This window comes from Rattus rattus, chromosome 8 (genome assembly GCF_011064425.1).
Source record: "Rattus rattus isolate New Zealand chromosome 8, Rrattus_CSIRO_v1, whole genome shotgun sequence".
Classification (NCBI taxonomy): Eukaryota; Metazoa; Chordata; class Mammalia; order Rodentia; family Muridae; genus Rattus; species Rattus rattus.
The window spans coordinates 87,221,487-87,246,071 of NC_046161.1; the positions used below are offsets into that span (position 1 = coordinate 87,221,487).

The 24,585-nt window shown below is 42.0% G+C and overlaps 1 protein-coding gene across 1 annotated transcript in view; it reads right to left on the reverse strand.

The window, feature by feature from the left end:
* The window catches only part of Pls1 (plastin 1), a 92,627-nt gene that overhangs the window by 12,571 nt on the left and 55,471 nt on the right, over positions 1 to 24,585 (reverse strand). The window contains exons 3-12 of the mRNA XM_032909980.1: positions 23,266 to 23,429; positions 21,801 to 21,930; positions 20,456 to 20,588; positions 18,993 to 19,074; positions 11,332 to 11,497; positions 11,111 to 11,253; positions 9,105 to 9,200; positions 6,954 to 7,149; positions 2,524 to 2,602; positions 651 to 765 (exon numbers count right to left, since the gene is read on the reverse strand). Of these exons, the coding sequence (XP_032765871.1) occupies positions 651 to 765; positions 2,524 to 2,602; positions 6,954 to 7,149; positions 9,105 to 9,200; positions 11,111 to 11,253; positions 11,332 to 11,497; positions 18,993 to 19,074; positions 20,456 to 20,588; positions 21,801 to 21,930; positions 23,266 to 23,429 (1,304 nt within the window). The remainder of the gene's footprint in view (positions 1 to 650; positions 766 to 2,523; positions 2,603 to 6,953; positions 7,150 to 9,104; positions 9,201 to 11,110; positions 11,254 to 11,331; positions 11,498 to 18,992; positions 19,075 to 20,455; positions 20,589 to 21,800; positions 21,931 to 23,265; positions 23,430 to 24,585) is intronic.

Here is a 24,585-nt window from a genome sequence, read left to right on the forward strand (position 1 = left end):
TATGGTCAAAGGACTGCATCAAATAGTCTTGTTATATATTACCAAAGTCATTCTAGAGCTGTCACAAACATGAGTTCATTTCCCAGCCACGTACTTTCCCACCACTACCCATTTCCTTCCCTTCGTCCAACCCCTTACGTGACGCCATTAGGATAGGCTAACAGGTGGCCTTTTTCTTTTAAAAGCCCACAGTACTCATTTCGCTCACAGTCGCTGGTGTACATAGCACCATCGTTTACGCAGGGTTTCCTAAGCACCAGCCCATGACTTGTGCTTTTCTTCAACATGCACTGCACTGTTAGTAAGCGCAGTAAGAAATCAAAATGTATCTGCTGAATAAACGAATGAGCTCGCTGTTAAGACTTAGCAAGTTGTGGCAATTACAGCAGAAGAGTGCACTCAGGGTGCATCTCAAAGAACATAAGTACCACAACCTGTTAAGGATGAAAACAGTGTAATGAAGTGTCTGCCTAGAAGGACTGCCTTCGTCTTTCTAAACGCTTAACCGAGCTTATGAAGAACCCATTATGATAAGCCCATTCTGAGTTGATTTAAATCTACAGGCACAAACCACACACTGACATTTAAGAAACTAAACTGTTGACGTTATATCAGAGCAACAGCAACACGGCCACAGTCGCTCTGCTCACCTTCTTCATGTTCCCTCCAAGGGCAGGGTAGGGAGGCTTGTTGACATGGCTCCAGTTGACGGGCACGCGGATCATCTCATAGAGCTGAAAGATCACCAAGGCATCTGCAAGGTCACTAAAACAGAAGGAAACGCCTATCAGGAAGGGCAGATTGCTGGTGCTATTATTGTCAAACATGCTACAGGTGGATATGAGCCTCTACACACACAGAGAGTCATCTGAAGCTTATGAGTGACAAGACCTTTCACTGGACCTCAAACTCTCAACCTAAGAATCTGTCCCATCTTTCTCATGTTTCTGAGGCATCTGTGCCTATATACACACTCATACACTTGCACACATTTAAAGATTTGTGTTGCCACTGTTTTTATAAACTCGAAAACAAATGTTTCGTATTATAAAAATATACGATTGAGTCACCTAACCTTACTGTGAACTCCTGGACCGTCATCAGATATATTAAATTTGGCCTGAAAAGACTGATATTAATTGTTCTACAAGATACTAAGGGTTTCTGCTAAAATATTAATCTTTAGTTTATATGCTCAACATTAATCTTTAGTTTATATGCTCAACTCATTCTTGAAGGTGTTTCTTTGGTATATAAATGATTGATAATTTAGCTTATTTTTTAATTAAAAATGCTGAAGTAGGATTATTATTTTGCATTTTTATCAAGGCTATGATCTATAATAAAGAGAAAATAAATGCTTTCTCTCACCCGTGCCTCAAGAGACACATTTTATCACTAGCAGAAAGCATAGGAAATAATTTAGTAAATAATGTTTTAGCCCTATCAATGTGCACTTGCTATGAAAATCAGTATAGACGTTTCTAAAAAAAAAATTAGAGTAACTATACTATCTTATCGTGCCACTTCTGAGTATGATCTCAAAGAATTCATAACAGCCAAGATACGAACCAGCCTGGATGTCTACCATAGAAGGACAGACACAGTGCATATGATCCACACACACAGTGTACTTTCATTCAGCTTTAAAGAATAAACTTCAGACATTCAGTGCTTGGGATCTAACTCAGTGGTAAAATGCTCACCATTCATACATAAAGCTCAATCCTCAGTATAATGATAAAAATTAAGATTGCCTTGCATGAAATTAGGACACGCATAGGAAAATAGGTGTAAATGGAGAATGTGGTGTTCCATGAAGTGAGCAGACTCCCTCACATGCGATCTAGACTTAAACCTATCCGTGAATGCACGTGTAGGTCATGAACACAGGAAAGGCGTGATGGAAAAGAGGGACTGGAGAGAATGGAACAGGCTAGCAGAAGGGGTGGGACAGTAGAGAGAGAGTGGGGAGATTTACGACAAAGAATGATGGTACTTTTGAAAAAAATAAAACAATAGGTTTAGTCAGATTTTTTTATTAAAATGCTGAAGTAGAATTATTATTTAATTAATTTTAAAATTTCAAACAATAAGACAAAATTAAAATTCAAATAACCAGGGAAAATGAATTATTTCTATAAATAAGACAAATCATGTGTGAAAATTACAGTACCAATAAGATATAATAAGAATAAAAACTGAGTTATAGTAAAAAATGATGTATAGATGAGAATAATGTATTAGATATTACTGTTAATTCTAAATCTTAGTGCTGAAATAAATTCTTATTTTCATGATCAACTACTGTATGAATTTGGAAATTTACTCTTATAACATAATCAAATACTATTATCATACTGTCTTTTTACATGTCACCTAATTAAAAACGAAGACAGATGGACATTTCCCAGCATTCCAAATGTTGGCTAAATTCTTGTGATTTGAGAAAATATCCTCATGTTGAATGAAGCTAGACTTGAAACTTAAGAAGTAGGTATCTTGACGGCAAGGCTAATTTACCTGTACAAATGATTGATGTATGGGTTGACCCCCAGTGAATTCATCCAGTTCCGAAATGTCCTCTCTTCCTTGCTCTCTCCTAGAGTAGACAGAAATCTACACTGATGATTCAGGCCAAAATGACTGGGAGTTATTCTTAAAGCATTCTAGTAGGGGTAAACTGGCCTTTGTCTGACATATGATTTCTTTAAGGGGAAAGTTTTTCCTCATCCCAACTTTCTAGGAAGCCTCCACTGTTCTCTCTCATCTAAGTTCCCTTATTTGAGGTCTGTGAACTACTTCTGAGCCATAGGTTTTTCTGTCCAAGGACGTAGCAGATAGTATAAGTCGAAACTTAAGTAGTATAGAGCAGGGAACTGGTCTGGCCAAACATAAAGTCAATCTTTCAGTGTGCACGGTAACAGCACAGTAACTGGACTAGAAGACGCTACCTTCCTCAAATGCAGCCTTCTACATTTGAGAAGATTATGGTTAGGAAACTTCCTGGGCACACAGATCTACACTTTACACCCAGTAATGAAGTGGAGAGAAGATTTCAGGTGATGTACAAACTATGCAGTGAGGGGTATCAACCTTTTCCAGATTTCTGAGTTACTTTAGATCACTATTGTTGAAAATTCACGAGGAACACAGACTACCCACAGCACGTCATTTTGTTCTGAGATACATTTCACACAGTAGGTTCCTGGACCCCGCAGACCACCTCAATGGTTTAGCCTGTCTCCCTGGATGTACACCATATATCTCAAAACAAAACAAAAAAGCCAACCATGAGTATGGTATATACAACTTGGGGAAGAGATGGGAGTTCTCCCTGCCATATCTGACTTACAGAAATCTACTGAGAGTAAATGGTCCTAAGTGATTACATTTCTTCTTAGTCTTGGACAAAGCTGAGGGACAATAAAGTAAGTTAGTATCTTATTCTCAAATTCCCCAAGGCTGAAACCTCATCACTTCTACACACAGGCCAGTGTGGGTCACTCTAGAGTTCGGTCTGCAAGTGACTCGCAGTGCCATTTGGCATAGAAATCTATAAGCACCTGGATTCCAGGACCCTTAGTCATCATACAGACGGCACTAGAAGTCAACTTCAAACTAAGTGCCACAGAGTAGGAACCTGCAGGTCCACAAAGGATTCTGTTATTTCCATAGAATATTCAGGAAGTAAACTCTTCACCCTATGTCCATGTAGATTTTCAACGCTACCACCTAACACTTACCAACCTATTTAATTCTAGTTTTATTAGCCAAATAATATCTTGCTTAAATTCTGTCCTCTCTGGTCTCAAAAAGTAACGGATTCTGTCTGCCTTACCTGCAACACTACTTTATTAATAAACAGTCTATATGGGAAAATTTTTCTTGAAAGAACCAAGTGACACTGAGTTGTGCAGATTAAAATCCCTGAGCGGTTTTCTACATGGCCTAAGCACGGCATGTTCAATGCTTGACACACATGGCTTGGATCTGCCTTTGGTTCTTTCTCTAACTCCGTGATACAGTATTAAGATACATCTTCCTTCGGCAATTAGTAAAGGTTTACATTGTTTCTAGCTAGGAAAATCCAAATTATGTTTTTAAACCACAAAAGACGGTAGGTTACAATTTTGATTAAGGTATTCAAAGTCCACGGCAACTGTTGATGCAAAGGATATTTGAAAAGACATTAGGCTTACATTTTAAAGTTTGGAAACTATTATAAGTTTTGGAGTTTTGTTATTTTTCCCTGCTCTCAACGGATTATGTCATTTTGATTTTAAACACATGGAAAGTAAAAGAGGTTTTTCTAAGTGAGCATTTGTTTACCCAGTGCCACGTAAGTCGTCTTGGTAAACAGATGCTCAAAGCTACGGGCGCTGTGCATTTGTGCAGGAGCCACAGCAAAGCCATTCGAAAACATATGTATTGCAGACTAAAAATGCTTTTAGATCGTAGACAAAATGGTCTTCTCAATTCCTAATGTTCCTGATAGCACTATAAAATAGTTGTTTTAATTTTCAAGACAAGTTGGCAAAAGTTTCAATACAAGAAGTATCTTTTTAAAAGTACATTACTACGAAGACCGAAGAAGTAACATACTGCATGCTCATTAAATGTGCTTTCCTTCTCCCACCCTGACCATTATTGCTAAGCACATGCTGCAGAGTAAATCCTTCCACTCATGATCACCTCAAACCTCCTCTGTGATTCTTCAGAGTAAATGTTATTACATAGAATAAACCCAAACCAAGACTCACACGCGTTACTCAGATATTAAGTGGTGGAAACATGATTTGAATAAAGTCTTTCTAACTATCTGATGTAAGCATTTCCTATCGTCACAACTGAAGTCTCGGGAAGTCCCCCCTGTAGGCAGCATATGCGTTTGACGCAATTTGATACGAAGGAAGACTTAATTGGATTTTTAAATTTCAGAAGTTCCTTCCCTAGAGGCAAAAACGCTCTGCCAGGGAGACATACTAATATATGAATTTGAGATGTGGTCAAAAATCAAAGCTAAAATTTCATTAAGGATCTGCAAAACTGAATTTACGGAGGCAAATAATCCAATGACAGTCCAAGTTGAATGCATTTTTGGTGGCTTCGTCAGGACATACATATGTTCTAGATAAAGAGGGTTGATGGATATTCCCCGCAGTATTTTGTCAGGTGTAGGAAATACTAGAAGAAATATCCAGCAACCGCGTTCACACTGAAAACTCTCAAAAGCATGCCGAACACCAGCCAAGAAACCCACACGTGACAGAGGAGAGCGAGCAAGTCGGGAAGGGCATTTAGCAAAGAATTCAGAAACTATAAAAAGCAGATCATTTTTAAGATGCCACTCTAAACAATGCCTTCTGCTGTAAGACACAGAGGGATTTTGAAATCTTCCAGACTCAGAAAAAGAGTCTTCCTTTTTGGCTGAATTTTTCAGGTCTGGTTTTTTTAACTCTAATTTTTTTTTCTTTGCTTGAAATCTATGCTTTTGTCATCTTCATTCTCAGTTATGTGTATTTGTAGAGAATACAGTAGTTACTTGGCAGGACTCTCAGAAACATTGTGTTAGATTAATTATATATATTTAAATGTCTATCATTATAAGCAAAATATAATTATAATTTCTTTCATCTGGAACGTCATTAGTTGTGATATTGTAACCACAAAGTGACAGGACATTGGAATTCTACTTGTGGCAGCCCAAGGAAAAAGGATGATGAGGCCACCACTCTGTCTCACAGGGAAGACAGTAGGAGTAGGCTGTGGAGAGCACACACTGCCATGGAAAATCCTCCTAGCCCCAAACCAGAGCAACTACGTCTGGGGATGGCTCTCCCTCCAACAGCTATGAAGGACGCTTCTTCTACTCTTCTCGTCAATATCAATGGTGTTCATGAGGGTGGGGCCATGAGAATGGGAGGGGAAAAGTGGGAGACAATCTAGCAGATTGAGGTAGCCCAGATGAGGAGAAAGAACAAGTTACTGAGAATGTTTTTGTCATTAAGACCATTCATATATCGTAAGCTTCAATGACATTGAGAATATATAACAAATAGTAGGAGATGAAATGTATTGTGAATCATAAATCCTTTCAAAGACACATGATAAAAGCTAAGGTCTGTCACAGGAGACAGACAGAGGCTTCACGTCAAACCATGAAGTCTAATTGCCAAAGCTAGTTTCTGATATTTTGGCCGCAAGATCTCGTCATTATAGAAGGCAAATTAGGTAGAGTGAACATGGTCAAGGCCTTGCTCTACGTGATTAAATCTCATTTGCATTTCTTGCTTGCAGTCATTCACTCTGTAAGCACAGGCATATTAAGACAACACAGCATGAAAATGCAAAGCAGTGGCTATCAACCCAGATGGGAAGAATAAATGCCACTAGAAGAGGAAAACTCAGAATGGATGTATTTATAGGATATAGAAAAGTACTAAATACAGTACCTACATTAGGAGGGGTCAAATCTGCATTTCATGAAGCAAAACAGGAAAGCATTATATTATCAGACAGGTAGCAACCACCTACACAATGACTATGATAAACTTTCATGTACTCTAAAAACATTAAAAAGAGCAACAGTGAATGAAGCCAAACCTGTGTTCCCAGGGGAAAATGCTAGCAGGGATCACTTTTGCTAATAGATAATCCATTCTCTATATTGGTGGTAGAGTTATATTACAGAGTCATTTAGGAGAATCCTTTAAATGTCTGATAGTTTTCCTTTAGCTCTAATGGAGAAATGGCAGCTAAGTACGATTTATTCTAGCATTTTCTTATAACAAAACCGGCAATCGTATGCTGTTCATTTGAACTTTTTGTGACTTCTCTTCTGGACAGACACATAATCACATCTCCCGCCACAGTCCCCCACTCAGGATGGTGAAGCAGGACAATACCACGGCAAGAAACGTGCGAGCTGACTCAAGGCAGAAAGAACGTACCTTCCAGTAAGTTGAGATCAATGTCATTGTTGTCAGGCTTGTGGAGGCATGGGTATGTGTTAAAAAGATTCGCTACAAAGGCTAAGTTTAGCTTAGGGTTCCCTGACACCACATCTGCAGGCGTGACAAACTGTCTGCAGCCAAGCTTATCCGCTTCCTGGAGCATGAATCCAGCACGCTTCAGGTCGTTCTTCTCCTAAACCAAGAAATAAAACAAAAATGGTCAATATTAAACTTCTATTGATATCATTTTATAAGTCTAATATTTTCAAGCAATTTCCTTTCCACAAACACATCAAGTAACAGCAGAGTCTGAAAGAGCCACTAATCAACCTCCCCATTTATTTTAAATATTTTAACATCTCTTGGGGTACTGGAGAAATGACTCAGTTGTTAAGAGCAATAGTTGTTCCTCTAGAGGCCCTGTGCTTGATTCCCAGCACCTACATGGAGGCTCAAAACTATCTGTAACTCCAATTCCATGGGGTCCAACGCCCTCTTCTGGCCTCTGTAGATACCAGGAACTCACATGGTGCACAGACATCCATGCAGGCAAACACCCATACATATAAAATAAAAACAAATATTTTTTAAGAGAGAGCTAAAAGAATAGCACCCTTCAAGACTGCAGAATCTTGGAAAGAAAACGAGTCATGACCAAACAAAACAGCAAATGAATGACAAGTGTCCGCATGATGACAGATGACAACGTGAGCAAAGAGATCTCAGATAAGAAGCAAGAGGCACCCAGGACCCATGGGGATGACATTCGCTGAAATACCCAACAAGAGGGTGGTGGTGGGGGAGAACATGTAGAGACCATATCCAGAGGTTAGGCACAGCCCCCATTTGAGGGATAGGGGCCACCCTCCCAGCTCAAAAATGTTAACATAGAATTGTTCCCATCTAAAGGAAATGCAGAGACAAAGTAGAGCAGAGGCTGAAGGAAAGGCCATCCAGAGACTGCCATTCCTAGGGATCCATTCCATCTGCAGTCACCAAACCCAGACACTATTGCTGATGCCAAGAAGTACATGCTGACAGGAGCCTGATATAGCTGTCTCCTGAGAGGCTCTGCCAGAGCCTGAGCAACACAGATGCGGATGCTCACAGCCAACCATCAGACTGAGCATGGGGACCCCAATGGAGGAGTTAGGGAAGGACTGAAGGAGCTGAAGGGGTTTGCAACCCCATAGGCAGAACAAATAACCAACAGTAAGCAGCAAAGAGTGAGATCATAGTGATAGTCACTTCTACTAAGAGCAAAGAGTGAGGTCATAGAAAGTGATAGTCACTTCTACCAAGCAATGAAAATGCAGATGCCAAAGTGTATGAACTTTATTTAGGAATTAGTTTAAGTGTACTATAAGAATATTTTTACTATTTAGAAATATTATCTAGAAGTACCAGAAAAATCAATGATATGATACTGTGCCTAGATTTTGCTTCGAAGTAATAAACGAGTAGGAAAGCACTGTAGAGAATACATTCAGTCCAGTGATGTAGGATGGCAATTGTTTAACTAGGTTACACAGTACTGAGTCCATCCGTCCTTCCTTTCTTCCTTCCTTCCTTTCTTTCTCTCTCTCTCTCTCTCTCTCTCTCTCTCTTTCTTTCTCCCTTCTTTCCTTCCTTTCTTTCTTTCAAAACAGTCTCACTGTAGCTCTGATTGACCTGGAAGTTGCTACATAAACCAAACTGGCCTTGCATTCACAGAGAGCTACCTGTGTCTGCCTCTTCTGCCCTAGGATTAAAAGCAAAGAAAGAAGGACAGAGGAGCAGAAAGCCACAGAGAGAAAAAGATGGAGGAAGGGAGGTAGAGATGGAGAGGGGAAAACGAAAGAGTGTGTGATGCTATAAATTTCACTACTCAAATTCAGAGTTAAAGAATGAAAGTCACCAGGAGTTGGGAGGAGTGGGTGTTTACTGCTGAATGGATACCGTGTCACCAGTGGGGGAGTGGGTGGTCACTGCTGGATGAATACAGTTTTACCATGAGATCAAGAAAAGGGTACAGTTCTAGAAAGAGACAGTAGTGACGGTTGCACAGAATGGTGAACAAACAAAATGCCACTGAAGTATACATTCAACCTGATCAATTCCATGTCATGTGTACTCTTTCTACAGTATATAGATTAGAGATTCACTTACGTTAAATCCCGAAAGATCAATGGTTACAGCAGACCCACCATCTCGGTCACCTTTGGGAGCAATCTGATTGAGGAGGTGGAAATAGGCTTTTGAGTCCTTCAAAAAAAGAGAAGAGACAGCACTTTTGAATGCATAAAATAATAAATAATTTTAGGGGGAAAAGTGTTCCCTTGTCAAAACAAAATAGTGTATTAAAGAACTTAGTACATCATTACCCAGAGGCTCCTGAACACACAGCACTGTACTTCAGGCTGACTTCAGGGTGTCTAAGCACTGCTCTTTTACACTCCAGAACTTCTAGCACTGCTGTTGCCTACACATGGAAGCCCCTCCGCTTACCTTTCTCATGCATTTACATCCCCAAGCATCAGTGTCATCTAAGGCTCAAGTCAAACATTTACTTTGGGAAGGTTTTCCAGGCCTCGCTAGAATGAACCGATGCCTCCCCCACATGATATCACACCCTTTCCGGTCTCTATACATAAACTGACCTCATTAGATTAAGTCATCTAAAGTAGTCACCTCCAAAGACGGCTACTGTAGTTTTTATCTAAACACGCATATAGCGCTTCCCAGCGGGAAGCTGGCTATTCACTCTAAGGACAAAATGCTCTGAATGTTCTAGGGCTCTCACGCTCCAAATCCCAGGGAGCCTCTGCCTTCTCTCTCTTAAAGTGAACCTCTATCTAAAATCTATCTGGTATTATCAGACTGTGAGGAAGCCCGGGGTAGCCGTGTGGAAAGGCCCGGCAGTTGAGCACAGAGATGCATGACCAATGCCTTTGTGCGCATCTCAGATTATCCAAAATGACAGCTGACGTCAGAAGACATATGTGTGAAGAACCACCTAGTCAAGCTGCATCAGCACAGAATAATGAGAAACACTAACCGATCCTTTAAGGTGGTAAATTCTGCATGGTTTGCTGGGTCTAATTGGTAAATTTCCTAAAAGCTGACCTCCCTCTACATCATTGTGCCTGACAAAGTCAGGAAATTCTTAGTGAATGTCTGAATGAACTGACCTGAATTTTAGGGGACTTTGCACTAGTGAACTTTTAAAACGGTAGCTAATACGTGAAAGCAGAGAAAACTGTGTCGCCACTGTGGCAGGATGTGATTGTAAGCATTTTATCTAAAAAGGAAACAGGACTGCAAGACAGTACTAGTCTAACTTTTTTCCTAGATCATCCTGGAAAGAAAAATTCACAGAGAGAAAAGATGGCAGGGCTCCAACTTGGCAATGACTATTCCAGTAGCTACTGGTAAGGGAAGTAGGTGCTGTACAGTCTCCGTGGCAAGGCTCTCTCCTCTCACAGAAAGCACTTCCAGGCTACACGGGTTGGGAGACATTCCTCGAGATCCTCAGAGTCGACTGAGCGGCCTTGTCCTCAGACAATTTGATTTTCTATTAGCCGGCTATCAGCAAAGTGGGAGGAAGAGCTGAACCCCACAGGGCTTCCTGTGATATAATCCTTAGTTCATTATACTTCACTGGGCCAGAGACAGGGGAAAACGCTTGAAATCTGTTAAAGCTACCACCCCACCTTCATCTTATTTTTTTTTATTAAAAAAGTTTTATTTTAAAAGTCAATAAACTGGTTTACTACTTTAAAAGATTTCGCGAACATTATCAGTAGCATCTAATTCAGACAGAAAAAGGTAAACTGCATTTTTCATCTCCCAAACATCTTTGTGGATTCTATTTTAAGGATGAACCCCTTATTTCTTATATCCTGTACCCTTATTTCATGGTAAAAAAAAAAAAATCAGAATGCTGAACTCTAAACCCTGGTCCTCGGGGCCCACACGGCAGCTGAAGAGAATCGACTCCCACAGTTTGTTTTCTGGCTGCCCCATGCATATTGTAGCATATGCCCGTACCACAGATAATAAGGAATAGCAATGACAAAGATGGAGAGGAGGAGGAAGAGGAAAAGGAGGAGGAGGAGGAGGAAGAAGAGGAGGAGGAAGAAGAAAGTACAATGTAGTTTTTCCAAAACCTAAACCTTAATGTCCTGGCTGAAGTTGCTGATGGTGCGCCACCCCGCATTGGTCAGATGGTAGTTCACCCATCGCAGCAGCAGCTCCTCAGGAGACAGCTTCATCAGCTCCTCCAGCTCCTCCCCTTCTTTTAGCAGCGCAATCAAGGCTGAGAGGGAAACAGAGAGGTAAGCTCTTCCTTCGTGGGCTTCCTCAACTGAAAGGGAATGGGGTTTGACGTTCTCACCTTCATTCCTGGAAATCTCGATGTCAGCAAAGAGACCAACTTTGATGATCTGCCAGAGAAGCCCCAAGACCAAGTGGGGCTTTCCCTCCTTGAGATCCTGAGCACCGATGTTGACCACGGTGCAGCCGATGGCTGAGGCAGAATTCAGGGCTAGGTTCAGGTTTTCCTGAATTGCCAAAAGAAATACACCGGTCAGGGAATATTTCTAAAACCTTACCCACGAAGTTATCTGTAACAAACAACTGATTGAAAAGCATTTCAGGTTTCTAAACACAGCCTTACACAGCCAAACTACTAGTGGTAAAACTCAATAGTTTTAACTGTCATGCACACAGGACAATGAATTTCAGACTTGTGCCTTCAGTCTCACACCTCCTGCAAGTGTCCATCTCAAGCTCCATGACTGTATAACCCCCTGGCTTTGTTTGCTGTGCTCTAAATGCACTTCTCACTGACTTCCTGTCTCGGTTGCTAGGAACAAGCTTCAATCTTGCTCCTTTCTTCCAAACCCAGCAGCCCAAGCAGGGTCTTCCCTGCCCTCCCATATCCAGTCTCCAGTTTATACCAATGTCATGCTCCAATGTCTGAAAACATGTCTTTGTCCAGTGGTTGCCTAACTTGGACCATTCTCACACTGTCAGACGTCCTACAAGCACACAGACTGAGGCTAGGCATCAGGTTTAAAACCATTCAGATGCTTCCTGTCACCACTGTTACTCAGTCTCTCCTCCCTCGTTCTCTTTCTTTTCTCCTTCTCTCTGCTCAAAGCACACAAGACCTTTGGTTTTGAGTCGGTTCCCTCCTTCCACCATGTGGGATTTCACTTTCAATTAGTCAGGGTTCGCAGCGAGCACATTTACCCCAACCCATCTTGTTAGCCTACCCAGCTGCTTCAGAACTCTGCTCACATAGACCTCGTCTGCATTCTTCTCCAAATACCTACATCACAGAACAGCAGCACTGCACGTACAGTGCTCTCCCCAATTGTACTCCTCTCTAGAATATTATATATTACCAGCCAAGCAAGGTGGTACATGCCTGAAATAACACTTGGGAGCTAAAGGCAAGAGGAATTCAAGGTCAGCCTTGGCTACAAAGAAAGGTCAAGGCCTGTTGAATGACATGAGATATTTTCTCAGAAACCAAAGCAATAAGCAAACAAAAAAGTCAAAACAATCCTCAGACCCCCACACACAAACAAGTCAATGTAATATTAATATATTTGTTTCTTGCTATATCCCTCCAGTTATGATTTTAATTGTTTGTTCGTACAAACAATGGGTCTCACTCATACTAGCCCAACAGTCTCCCTCAGAATCCCATCCCCCAACCCCTATACCAGCTAAGTATGAGCCGTCTAACAGCAAAAGCTTTGAGCTGCTAGTGGCCTTCCTCAAGCACTTAGGCTTACGGTACATGCCCAACAAACAGTGAAGAAATAGACGGATGGGGAAAAGTGGACAAGCAATGGAGAGACAGGAGGAGCTCAAATGCTTTGGTGGGCAATAGGAAGCTTCGGGAACTGGCTCTGGCATTGTCTCCCGCACTACACTAGTGTAGTCTACGCCATTGTGAAGAAAGCCCTCCTCCTGCCATTCTCCGCATCGCCTGCCCATGCATTAACTTCAATCCGTCTCTTTCTCTGAATCCGTCTCTGAAGTCTGCACATACGAGACTGGCTACCCCCCTCCAGGATTCTCACGGCTTACACTGCATATGCACGAATGAAGGAAGTTATTAATATATAATGTTCCCTTTTTAACATATTCTACTGCTGGTAGTTTGCTCTAGAAATTTCACCACTACTAACGGTTTGTTGATGCTGGTTAAAAAAAAAATCTTTATCTGTGTAAAGACTCCTTGGAAGCATTTCTTTAAAAAAGGTTGCACAATCAGCTTTCGAATTCATGGATTCCTCAGATGGACTTTATTTAGGATGAGTCAACAGGTCTGATGAGTCACGGGCTGATTAGGTTCAGTGCTTTCCAGAGATACTCCTAGGTGGTGGTGACACTAACAACGACCTCATGTGCTGGTAACAACAGCAGCACTGTAGAGACCTTACAGCGGAGTATCTCAGTGGCTTCCTGTTACAGTATATGGGCACAATAGACCTTGCTGGGTTCCATATAAACCACTGTATCTCCTGGGGATCCAGAAGAAGTGATTAAAATTGGGGGTTTGGGATGTGTTTATAAGAATGAACCTTCTTGCCTATGTAGTTCTGTCCCCAGGCAGCAGCAGAACAAGAAAGCCTTCAACATCTTTATAACCTCATAATTCACTTCAACTATGGAAGTGCTATCAGTACCTGGCAAATACTGTAAGCAAAAGCTTATAAAATATTTAATAGCTACAGATGCTTTTAAATACCCAAAGCCAAATCAATATAGTTTTAAAGACATATCCTCTCAGCAAACTTAGGTTTGACCACTAACGGTTTCCTAGCTTTTCCTCCCAGAGTATGAGGAACGCTTGGGTCTCCCCAGAAGGCACAGCGAGGGGAAGAGCGGGGTATCAATGACTACAACACAGTTAATTTTACAACGACCCATTTCATATTTGTTGACATCAGAACTGTGTTCAAAAGAAGGATGCGGGTTGGGGATTTAGCTCAGTGGTAGAGCGCTTGCCTAGCAAGCACAAGGCCCTGGGTTGGTCCCCAGCTCCAAAAAAAAAAAAAAAAAAAAGGATGCGAGGGCACTAAATTGATTGTAGTCATAAGAGCCGCAACTTTTACCACTGTTCTCAGTCCGGACACCAACCCCCACCCACTACTGTCTACATAGGCATAGCATGTGCTGCTTCTCTTGTCTCCACTGGCATGAATTAGCTAGGAGTCTGTCTTTATTAATATGCTTTTTTTTTCCAAGAGTCTTTTCTGTAGGTACTGTTTAAAACACCCATTCAAAAGGTCTTTTTATGACCTAAGAATTTGTCACTTCCTCAGCTCAAAGCCCCCCACCCCCCCCCATGACTTCCACATACAGCCTCGCATTGTGCTGATCCCCTTACTCACCCCTTCCCAGGTCTTAAACCATCCTCAAACCCTCAGATCCAGCCTTTACCTTCCCAGGTCCAAGGTACACTTAAGGCTTTGTAGACAGGGATCTCCTCTTGTTTCAATAAGCTACAAACCCAGCTTTGCCTTATCAATAGGTTTTGGTGGCAATATGAGGGTATCAGCTTTTAAGGTTTATTGTTTATGTTGTTGTGGTGGGTTTTGTTGTTTTGTTTATGTTTCTAATACAGGTGTATTAGAAAATGTATTACATGTAATGTAACTGGAGAAGTTGTCGTGTGTATCCAAGCAAATAGTAGTTTGCATTTGATAACGCCAACATTACTGCTCTACAGGTTCATAGAGAATAAGACAATGTTTAGACATCTTAAGGACAAGAAGTAAAGGGCCTGGCTGATGGCTCAGTGGCTAAAAGCGCTTTCTGGAGACCTGAGTTAGATCCCTACACCCACATAAAAGGCTGGATGCGGTGGTGTGCATCTTTAATTCTATCACTCCCATGACAAAACGAGAGACAGAAATAGGCTAATCAGCCAGAACAGGAATAGCCACTACAGTCAGCTAGCCTAGAATATGCAGCATAGTAGCAAAAACAAGAGAGACACTGCCTTAAAACACAGTGGAGAGAGAGAACGTTTACCAAAATCTTGTCCTCCGACAGACAGACATGCACGTACACTTCATTTTTAAGAAGGAAAAACAAGAGAACCCACCAGGTCTCACCAGGCTGCCCTGAGTGTCCAGCCTTCCTTCTGAAGGCTTGCATCAAGGGTCGGGTGGGAGTGGGGTATAAGGACAGCGTGGAACTCAGAGCTGGCACAGAAGAGAAGTGTTGCTCCCTGTGGTTCAGTGTATACAAAACAGACACTCTATCCTCCTCATAGAGGCATGAACAAAGGGGAAAGGCAAACGCGGCGTTCATCTTGGGTTTCTCACCCATTTTCTTCCATCTTCTGTGTGCTACTGAGCCGACTGCCGAAAACAAAGATCCTTTCACCACAGGAAAACGTGCACCGCCTTCGATGGCTTCTGACGTCACTTCTATTTTGATTAAATGTCCAAGTCTTTACCAACAATCTCAAACTGCAAATTTCTTTTCTCCTACTTCATACCATTTGAAAATTCTCATTGATCATAAAGGTTTAATTCTAGGAAAGTTTATTTTGAAAATGATCTTAGAGGGCTGGGCTTTATTTCATAATATTAAAGGCATACTTTGGTTATTTGGATTTGCATAGTATAATTTTTCTCCATTAGGAATGCCCAGGTGAAATTTATATTTTTCCTAGTTATAGTATTATAACTGCATGTAGGATAAAGTTAAAACTATTATATATGTGTGTGTGTGTGTGTATGTGTATATACATTTTAATATATATAAGCATTAAGTATCAATATGCATTGTATGTATGTGAATCTATCCATTACTGTCCTAGTTACTGTTCTACTTCTGTGAAGAAACATCATGACCAAGCCAACCCTCAAAAAAGAAAGCATTTCATTGGGGCTTGCCCACAGTTTCAGAGGTTAGTCCATGATCATCATGGTGAGAAGCAGACAGGCATGGTCGTGGAGCAGTAGCTGAGAGCTTCACATCCTGATCTGAAGGCAGCAGGGGAGTGTCTGGGTTGGGGCCTGGCATGGACTTCTTTGGTTTTTGAAACCCCTCAAATCCTACCCGCAGTAGCACACTTCTAGCAAGGTCACACCTCCTAGCCCTTCTAATCCTTTCAAACAGCTCCACACCCCAGTGACCAAGCACTCAAACATGTGAGCCCACGAAGGCCATTCTCATTCAAATCACCAGGATTATACGGTTTGTGTTATTGTTTCGGTTTGTTCAGTCCTTTGGGTTTGTTTCTTCGTTTGTTTTTACATTTAGTAACAGATTCAATTTCTTGTAGCTGGTTTTATATTGATTTTTCTTTTTTCTTTTTGGTTCTGTTTTGAGAAAAAGGCTCCAATAGCCCAGGCTCACCTCAAATTTACTCTGTTGCCAACGATGACCCCTAAATCTTGCTCCTCCTGCCTCTGCCTACAAGTGCTGGGATTCCAGACACGTGTCACCACACTGGGCTTGATTTCCTGACTTTCAGTTTTGCAGTCTTATTTAACAGCTAATTTCATTTGATGACAGTATAAGAGCACGATAACTCGCTTATAATCATGGATCTTTCATGTGGTTTCTTTCTTTCACATTGAATTAATTCATCAACTAGCATGTGTATGCATGTGCCCATGTGTCCCACAACACATATGTCTAGGCCAGAGACAACTTACAGTAAGTGATACTCTTCTTCCACCATATGGGTTCCGGGAACTGAACTCAGATTATATGACTTGGTAGAATGAGCCCTTACCCGCCGAGTCACCCTGCCAACCCTCACACCATCTTTTTGTATAAGTGTGCATGTTTATGTGGACCTGTGTGTTCACGTGTATGATAGGGCATGTTTGTGCAGGTACATGTATGTGGAGGCCAGCGGACAACCTGAGGTGTCGTTATTCCTCAGGTGCCATCCACTTTTATCTTGAAACAGAGTCTCATATTGGCCTGTACCTCACCAAGCAGGCGTAGCTGGCAGCCATGGAGCCTCCAGGATCTGCCTGTGTCCACTTCTCTACCACAGGAGTACAAGCTCTCATCACCAAGATTAGCTTTTTAAAATGTGGATTCTGGACACTGAATTCGGGCCCTCATGCTTCCAAGGCAAGTGCTTTACCAGCTGCGCCCTCTCCCAAGCCTTCCTCATCTTTCCTAGATTAGACATTTCAGGGTCATAAAGGAGTCTTGAGGCCGGCGATTTCACTCCGTGATCAACCTCTATGTTCAGTCCTCAACTCTGGCAGAAACAAAATCCCAGAAGGGTCTTCTCCTCTTGACCTGTCCGTTTCCATTAGTTTTATAACCACCACACATCATCACCTCATTCGGCTTCCCGTAGCACAGCGTCATGTAACTGTCATAAGATGGGACATGGTATGCTGTCATTTGTCTTCTACAACAATCAACTAGCCTTGTGGTGGGGAAAAGTTTCATAGGAAACTCGTAGTGCATTTGCTGGTCGAAGTTGGTCTCAGTGTTACCCAGACAATCCTCAAACCTCTCCTCCCCTTGCCTCACACCTCAGCCAACACCAGCATCATAACAGTAATTTTCTACAATAAATCTTCCGCTCTGGATCCTAAAATCTTAAACTACCAAGACAGAGATCCCATCCATGGTACACGTTCTCAAAATCCCCACTGTTTTCTCATTCTACATCAATACTCTCAAGCATCCTAAAGGCTTGGACTATTTATCACATAGGAAAAATGTTGTCTCTAAAAACAAAACTGTATGATATTTAGCCCTTCAGCTCCATTCTGTAGCTACTGTGAATTAATCACAACATATTTTATGTTACTTAATGTACTCCGCACCAGTGTTAAAGGAAGTCTAATGGTTGGTAAACAGTAAGTTCAGAAAAACCACAGGAAATGCTGGATTCCATGTTCAGTGCCAGAAGCACTTGTGACCTGTGCATTTCTAAGAAGGGAAGGCAGATGTAAACATTTTTAGTGTTCACACTCATTTACTGAAAAGCCTATCGCAGAATGTGAGAGAAAATAATCTTCTGGCGACCGTAGGAAACGGTCTTTGGTGATGGCTTTTCTACTAGGTGGACGCATCGTCACTGGCTTGCTACCAAGGAAGGGGCAAGAAAGTCCTGCGCTCAGCACCAGGCTTCCCATTTCTCAAGGGCAACAATAAAGAGGAAGGAACACCTTCTCCCAGTTCAAAAACTGTCCAAGGTCATAGTTTGCCTTAGAAGAAAGGCAATATAATTTTAGCAAAGTCAAGAATTGCACATTCCCTGATCTCACAGTGTGTGTGTGTGTGTGTGTGTGTGTGTGTGTGTGTGTGTGTGTGTGTGTGTGTGTGTATCAATCATTATAAAATTTCTGGGAAGAGTCAGGGAATAATTCACATAACGGTTTGTTCAGTTGTTTGGTTTTTAGTCAGGGTCTCTCCGTATACCCCAGGTGGGCCTAAAACTCACAGAGATCCACTTGTCTCTGCCTCCTGAGTGTTGGGATCAAGAGTGTGCACCACCATGCTCAGCTCACATATGTTTTAAAATACTCAGCAAATATTAATTATTACACATTTGCTTAGCAGATGTAAAAGGGGCAAGTGGAGACATAATTTCAGACTCTGGTTAGCCTTTAAGGAAAAATTAGCACAGAAAGAGTAAACACTTTGTGATCTGGTGAAACAGGACCTAACTGCACGGCGCTTGCTCTCTTTGACCTCCTACTCTTGGTTGGGCTAGCCTGCCACATGCCCTGTGTGAAAGGAAGAAAAGGAGGGCGAAGAAAAAGGAGGCAGAGAGGAGAACAGATAGACACTGGCATCCAATGAGTGATCTCATCAATAAAATAACAACTGTAATGTAAATTGGTACTATTAACTTCAATAAAGAAATATATCCAAAGTACTTAAAATCTGAATTTATAAAATGTAGCTTGGTGTCCATCTGAAACACTGAAATTGTCTTCACGTTTTTTCTTAAATGACAACTTATGTTTAAATCCCCAGCACCACTCGAGAGTTGTGAGCGAGGTCACATGGTCCCTGCCAGAGGCAGGTACTCACCGACACGGTGAACGGAGTGAGCTTCTTCTTATTGATGGCTCTTTCGTCAATCGTGTCTGGTTCAGATAAGTTGATCATTTTGCTGAAGAGAAAATAAGAACCAATTAGCCGAACATTTCTAGAAATGTTTTAATTCACCGTGGCAAGCAGTCAGATTGGTTACTTTTGAAACAATAGCTTTTCTGTCTCACTGAGCTGCTAATCACGTCAGGAGCTCATTAGAAAACCTAAGACAGCTGTCTGTCCGAGCACATCACTGTCCTCCACAGTGGTCCATCGCTGCCTCTGGGCCTTCACTGTTTCCTCAGATGGCCATTAACATCAGCTACCTGAGACTAATTCTGCAACAGCCGACTTCCAAGGAAGTCAGCACACTACGAACTGTGTTGTCTCAGAAGGTGAAGGAACAAACCCCTTGGTTGAAGACTTCAGTAATTTAGACATTTTAGCTGGACCGTGGTGACACGCCCCTTTAATCCCAGCACTAGGGAGGCAGAGGCAGGTAGATCTCTGAGCTCGAAGCCAGCCTGATCTACGTATCAAACTCCAGGACAGCCAGGGCTACACAGAGAAACTCCATCTTGAAAAATCATTAAGGGGGAAAAATTAGACATTTTAAAAAGAAAAAAATATGGATTTTATCTCTACATTTCAGAATATATTTTATTTTTAGAAATTAAAATAAGAAAGTAGTTTTGGCTCATAGTCATAAATTCTCTAAAAGTTGGGGGAAGAGATATAAATTACAAATGGAGACCAAAGTATATTTTACAGATACTGATTTCCTATACTTATGAGTAGGTTCAGGGATTTTGTTCCCTGAAGACGACAACATGCCAGGTACTGAGGTGCTGTGGGTATTTGTGACATACATTTTGTACTTTGTAATTGTATTATTTTTTTTAATTAAAAAAAGGCGCATTGTATAAAGATTTGTGCTGGGACTTGGTGCTGGAGAGATGGCTCAGTAGTTAAGAGCATTTCCTGGTCTTGAAGAGGACCAGAGTTCAATTCCCAGCACCCACAAGGTGGCTGGCAGGCATCTGAAGGTGCAGTTTAGGGATCTGATACCTTCTTCTGACCTCCACAGGCCGTACACATATATGCAAGCAAAACACACACACAAAGGAAAACGAAAAAGTTGAATTTAAAGTGTTTTTTTAAAGACGTATGCTGTGACCATATACGTGTGGTAAATGTGACAAAGATGAGATGGGCTCTATTAGAAAGTTTACCGTGTAGTACGAAACAGACAGAAAAGAGCTGAAGCCGAAATGAAATTCTGCTTCCTTTGGGTCTAATGATGGCGTGTCTTCCTTCTATGCCCATCTCCCCGCCATGCTCCCACCCAAGTCAGCGCTCTTTTAAAGAGAAGTGGAAAGAAAAGCCATGTCGATCCTCTGGACTGCAGAGAATGCCCCTCGCTGGGGCAGGAGGAGCGCACGCTCCGGCGTTCAGCTCACCAAAGAAGGATGCCATCCGCGAGCGATCTGAAAAGGCTACCGTCGTTGGGGTTCATGGGCAGGAGGTGGCTACAGTCTGCATCATTCTCCAGAGCTTTGTTTATCCAGTTAACAAAAGCCACTTTTTCTTCCTCTGAAAACAGAGAAGTCTCAGTAGGCAAGCTCATTCACACCATTGATCACACTAACGAGAACATCCTCGTGCGTTTCTACGACGGGATAGTGAGCAACACTGTTGAACACTACCGAGATTCGATCAGGGAAGGAAGGTGCGCATCTTACGTTAGTATAAAATGCGTTTGGTTTGACGTAAAAATGTTTCCAATGGTAAACTGCTGCTAAAACCGCCTGAGTTAGAAATGCATCACACAAGAGGCCAATTACACACACCTACATATAGATGGTTTAAATCAGAGGAAAAGGTAAGAAAGAAATCAATGGAAATAAACTCTATGACCTAAGAAGGTTAAAACTGCTGTGATCTGGGACTTATAAAAGAAGTATTGAGTTAGGGCTGGGAAGAAGGTGGCCAGCTGGAGTGTGAGAGGTCCAAATACATTACACATGTGTATAAAACAATCACAATGGAACCCAGTATTGAGCCTAGTTAATACATGCAAAGAATAATAAACACACATGTGCGTGTGCATGAGTTGATGTGTTTCCAGAGGAGGCTCTTGCTTAACATGCACAAGCCTTTCAAGAGAGTTAATGCTACTTTGGGTTTCAAACTGAGCAAATGACCCAGGGGTCCAATCAGATCGAGCACATCAGGTGACATATCCTCTATGCACCTGGTGGCCTGACTGAAAACTGAATCGAATATCCCCACTCTTGGAAAATGGAAGGAAGAAAATCCTTACAGTAAGCGAGCATCTCCCCATTCTCAGATCAGTTCTACAAGTATAAGCATGTCGCCAGGACGAGAAAGTCACTCAAAAAGTGCTGACTAAGGCTGGAGTACAGCTAGGGTACAGCACTCCCCCAAGTGTGCCTGGACCCTGGATTTAATCCTCAGAGATCACGCCCCAAAATCCTTTACAAATTCTCCAGGCATCATAATGGAGCCCACCCAGAGTGGAAACACAAACAGTGTCTGTTTGGTTTTCGATGGCTTTGGGTTTGGCATACAGTGGGGACGTGAGCATTCGCCGACAGCCTGGCATTTTTCATGTCGGCATTGCTGAACTAGAGATATATTTTAAATCACAGTATAACGAAGTCTGCAGCTTGGCTCTCCCTCCACTGTATAGGAAATAATGGTGTAAATCACAATGGCAGCTTGAACTGGATGGCATTTACTAACGCATCGACGACTGACAGGCCAGACTCGGAGAGTGGATACCTGAATAAGAATGCTGGGTGCCCTCGCTGGAGATGGATGACGTCCCCCCAATAGCAGTGATCCCTTCCCTTTTGTTAATTATTTTCCGGAAAGTCTTGCTGATGTCTTTGCTTTTTAACTCTTGCATCAGCTGCAATGGAACAGAAGTTAAAACTGAGACGTTCTAGTGACACGAAGGATAGCCGATGTTTGCATTTATCTGAAGTAGCACAGACGCAAGCATGAATCGGGTGCTCTGATCCTCAGCACTTGTACAAACAGACAACGCTGCCACCTTATCGATCACACGAAATAAACTAACGTTTGCAACCCAACATCTAGAAGACATTCCAGCTGAGCCGAAGCCACACACACAGGAAATATTATTATATAGCCAAAGTCTTAAATACTATAGCCCACGAAATCACGGCATAATAATGATATCAAAATGCTCCAGTGAAGGCCAACTGCTGCCCGAACATCCCCAGGATAAATGGATACTCAAGTAAATAAGTCAACATTTGTAGGAAAATCTATAGATGTAACCAAAACTCCCTCTCCTAGCCCTTCCCGGAGCTCCACAGAGAGCAGCAAGGCTAAACCAATAATAATCTGTACACATATGAGCAGAGAGGATTCTTTTACAATGTAAGCAGATCGCCTCTTTCTACTTCAGTGAGCTCCTGGTGGTCAGGATAAAAGAAAAAACCCTACAGGGCCCCACAAGACCTGATTCCTGCTTGCTTCTCCAGCTAGACTTCTCAGCCCTCAGCTGAACCCATACTAATCCTCTTTCTGATTGCTTGAGAGACCTAGCATCTCCCATGCTACAGGGTCTCGGGGCACGCTGCCACTTCTAACTGCTTCCCACACAACCCCTCTTCCTCTTTAACTTCTTTCTCCAGAGGTCTTTCCCTTCACACCTTCACAGATGGAGGTGACTTCCCTGCGTCCCTGAGTCCTCCGTTCCCACTTCAAGCTCAGCTCCAACCATCCTAAACACTCATGGGGACTACAGTTCTACCACAGTAGTCGCCGTAGCTGGTGTTTCTATCCACTTGTGTGATCCTGCCTGGCCTGCCACGTGGAACTGGACACAAAAGCAAGGACCCCATCTCTCTCTGCTCATCACATGATTCCCAGTGCCCAGAGCTCAAGTATTTGCTTAATAGATGAAGAATACAAAATTAGAAGGTTTACATCTTATTCATTATACTAATGATCAATCATATTCAACTTAAGTACAGTTGTTCTAGGGCCTGAATGATTATGATGTGAGCTTGACTTCCATTCGATAGTCTCCTTTGTTGTATGATCTGTGGAAATTACTTCTACAAGAGTATCAACCTCGTCACCATCATTTTGAAAGCGGTGTTTTTGTCTGGCCTCGGCAACCAGGCCATATCAAACCTAACGAAGGCATTACTGAAATCCTACTTGCAACAAAACGATTGATAACCAGGAAAGTGTTGGATTGATTACTCACCGACACAAACTCCTCAAAACTGATTTTCCCATCTTTGTTGTTGTCAGCAACTACTAAAATTTTCTCCACAATCTCGCGCACCTTGTACCCAGGGAGAGGAAGACTCGCTTCCTTAAACAGGTCCTGAAGTTCATAGTCACTCACATATCCACTGTTGTCGATATCTGTAAAGATACAAGGCGCGCTGTCAAACGACGGAAAGGCAGAACCCAAAAGCTTGTTTCATAAGTAGGAGGAGCCTTTACTCAGGCGGTTCTCAACCTGTGGGTACCAACCCCTTCGGGGTTCAAATAACCCTTTCATAGGGGATACCCGAGACTATCAGAAAATACAGGTATTTACATTATGATTCATAACAGTAGCAAAGTTACAGTTACAAAGTAGAAACAAAAATAATTTCCTGGTTGGGGGTCACAATACCATAAGGAAGCGTATTGAAGGGTCCCGGCATTAGGGTGGTGGAGAAACAGCGCTTAATTCTTACATCTGAACAATAAAGGATGTGTGGGCATTAGTTACTTCTCTGTTGCTATGAGAAACACCACAACCAAGACAACTTACAGAACAAGGAGCATATCTGGACTGACGGTTCTGGAGGGTTAAGAGCCCATCAGGGCAGGAGCAAGAGGCCCAGAGCTGAACCACAAGCAGGAAGCAGAGAGTGAACTAAAAACGACCTGACTCATTAACCTCTCAAAGCCCACCCTAACGACTTCGGTCATCGAGCAAGCTCACACCTCCTAAACCTTCCCAAAGAGTGTTACCAACTGGGTACCAAGTATTCAAGTGCCAGCGACCATGGGGACATCTCATTAAAATAATCGTACTGTACAATACATGTAATCAAAACACTCATGCTTAAATAGAGTTCATTTCATAGACTTAGAGCTCACGTATGTATTTTAAGTGTACCATATGGATAGAGCTCTGACAGAAATCTATGTTTCAGAGAAATAAGCCTGGGGGAGTGTCAGATATATAAAAGAAAAGTATCAGCAAAGGTCAAGAGGGAATAACCACCCAGACTTTATGCTGATAAAATTTATTATAAAACAAGGGCTAAAAAGATGGCTCAGTGGTTAAGCACACTTGTTGTTCTTGCAGAGGACTGGGGTTCAATTCCCAGCACCCACATGATAGCTCACAGTTATCTCTAATTCTAGTTCTAGGAGACTCTAATGCACGGCTGGTGTTCTTGAAAGTCACAAAAAGGCATCTGGTGATTATACATATGTGCAGGCAAAACATTCACATACATAAAATAAATTAAGCAAATCTAAAATAATTTTTAGCCTGGCCATGGTGCCTGTCCTTAGTCCC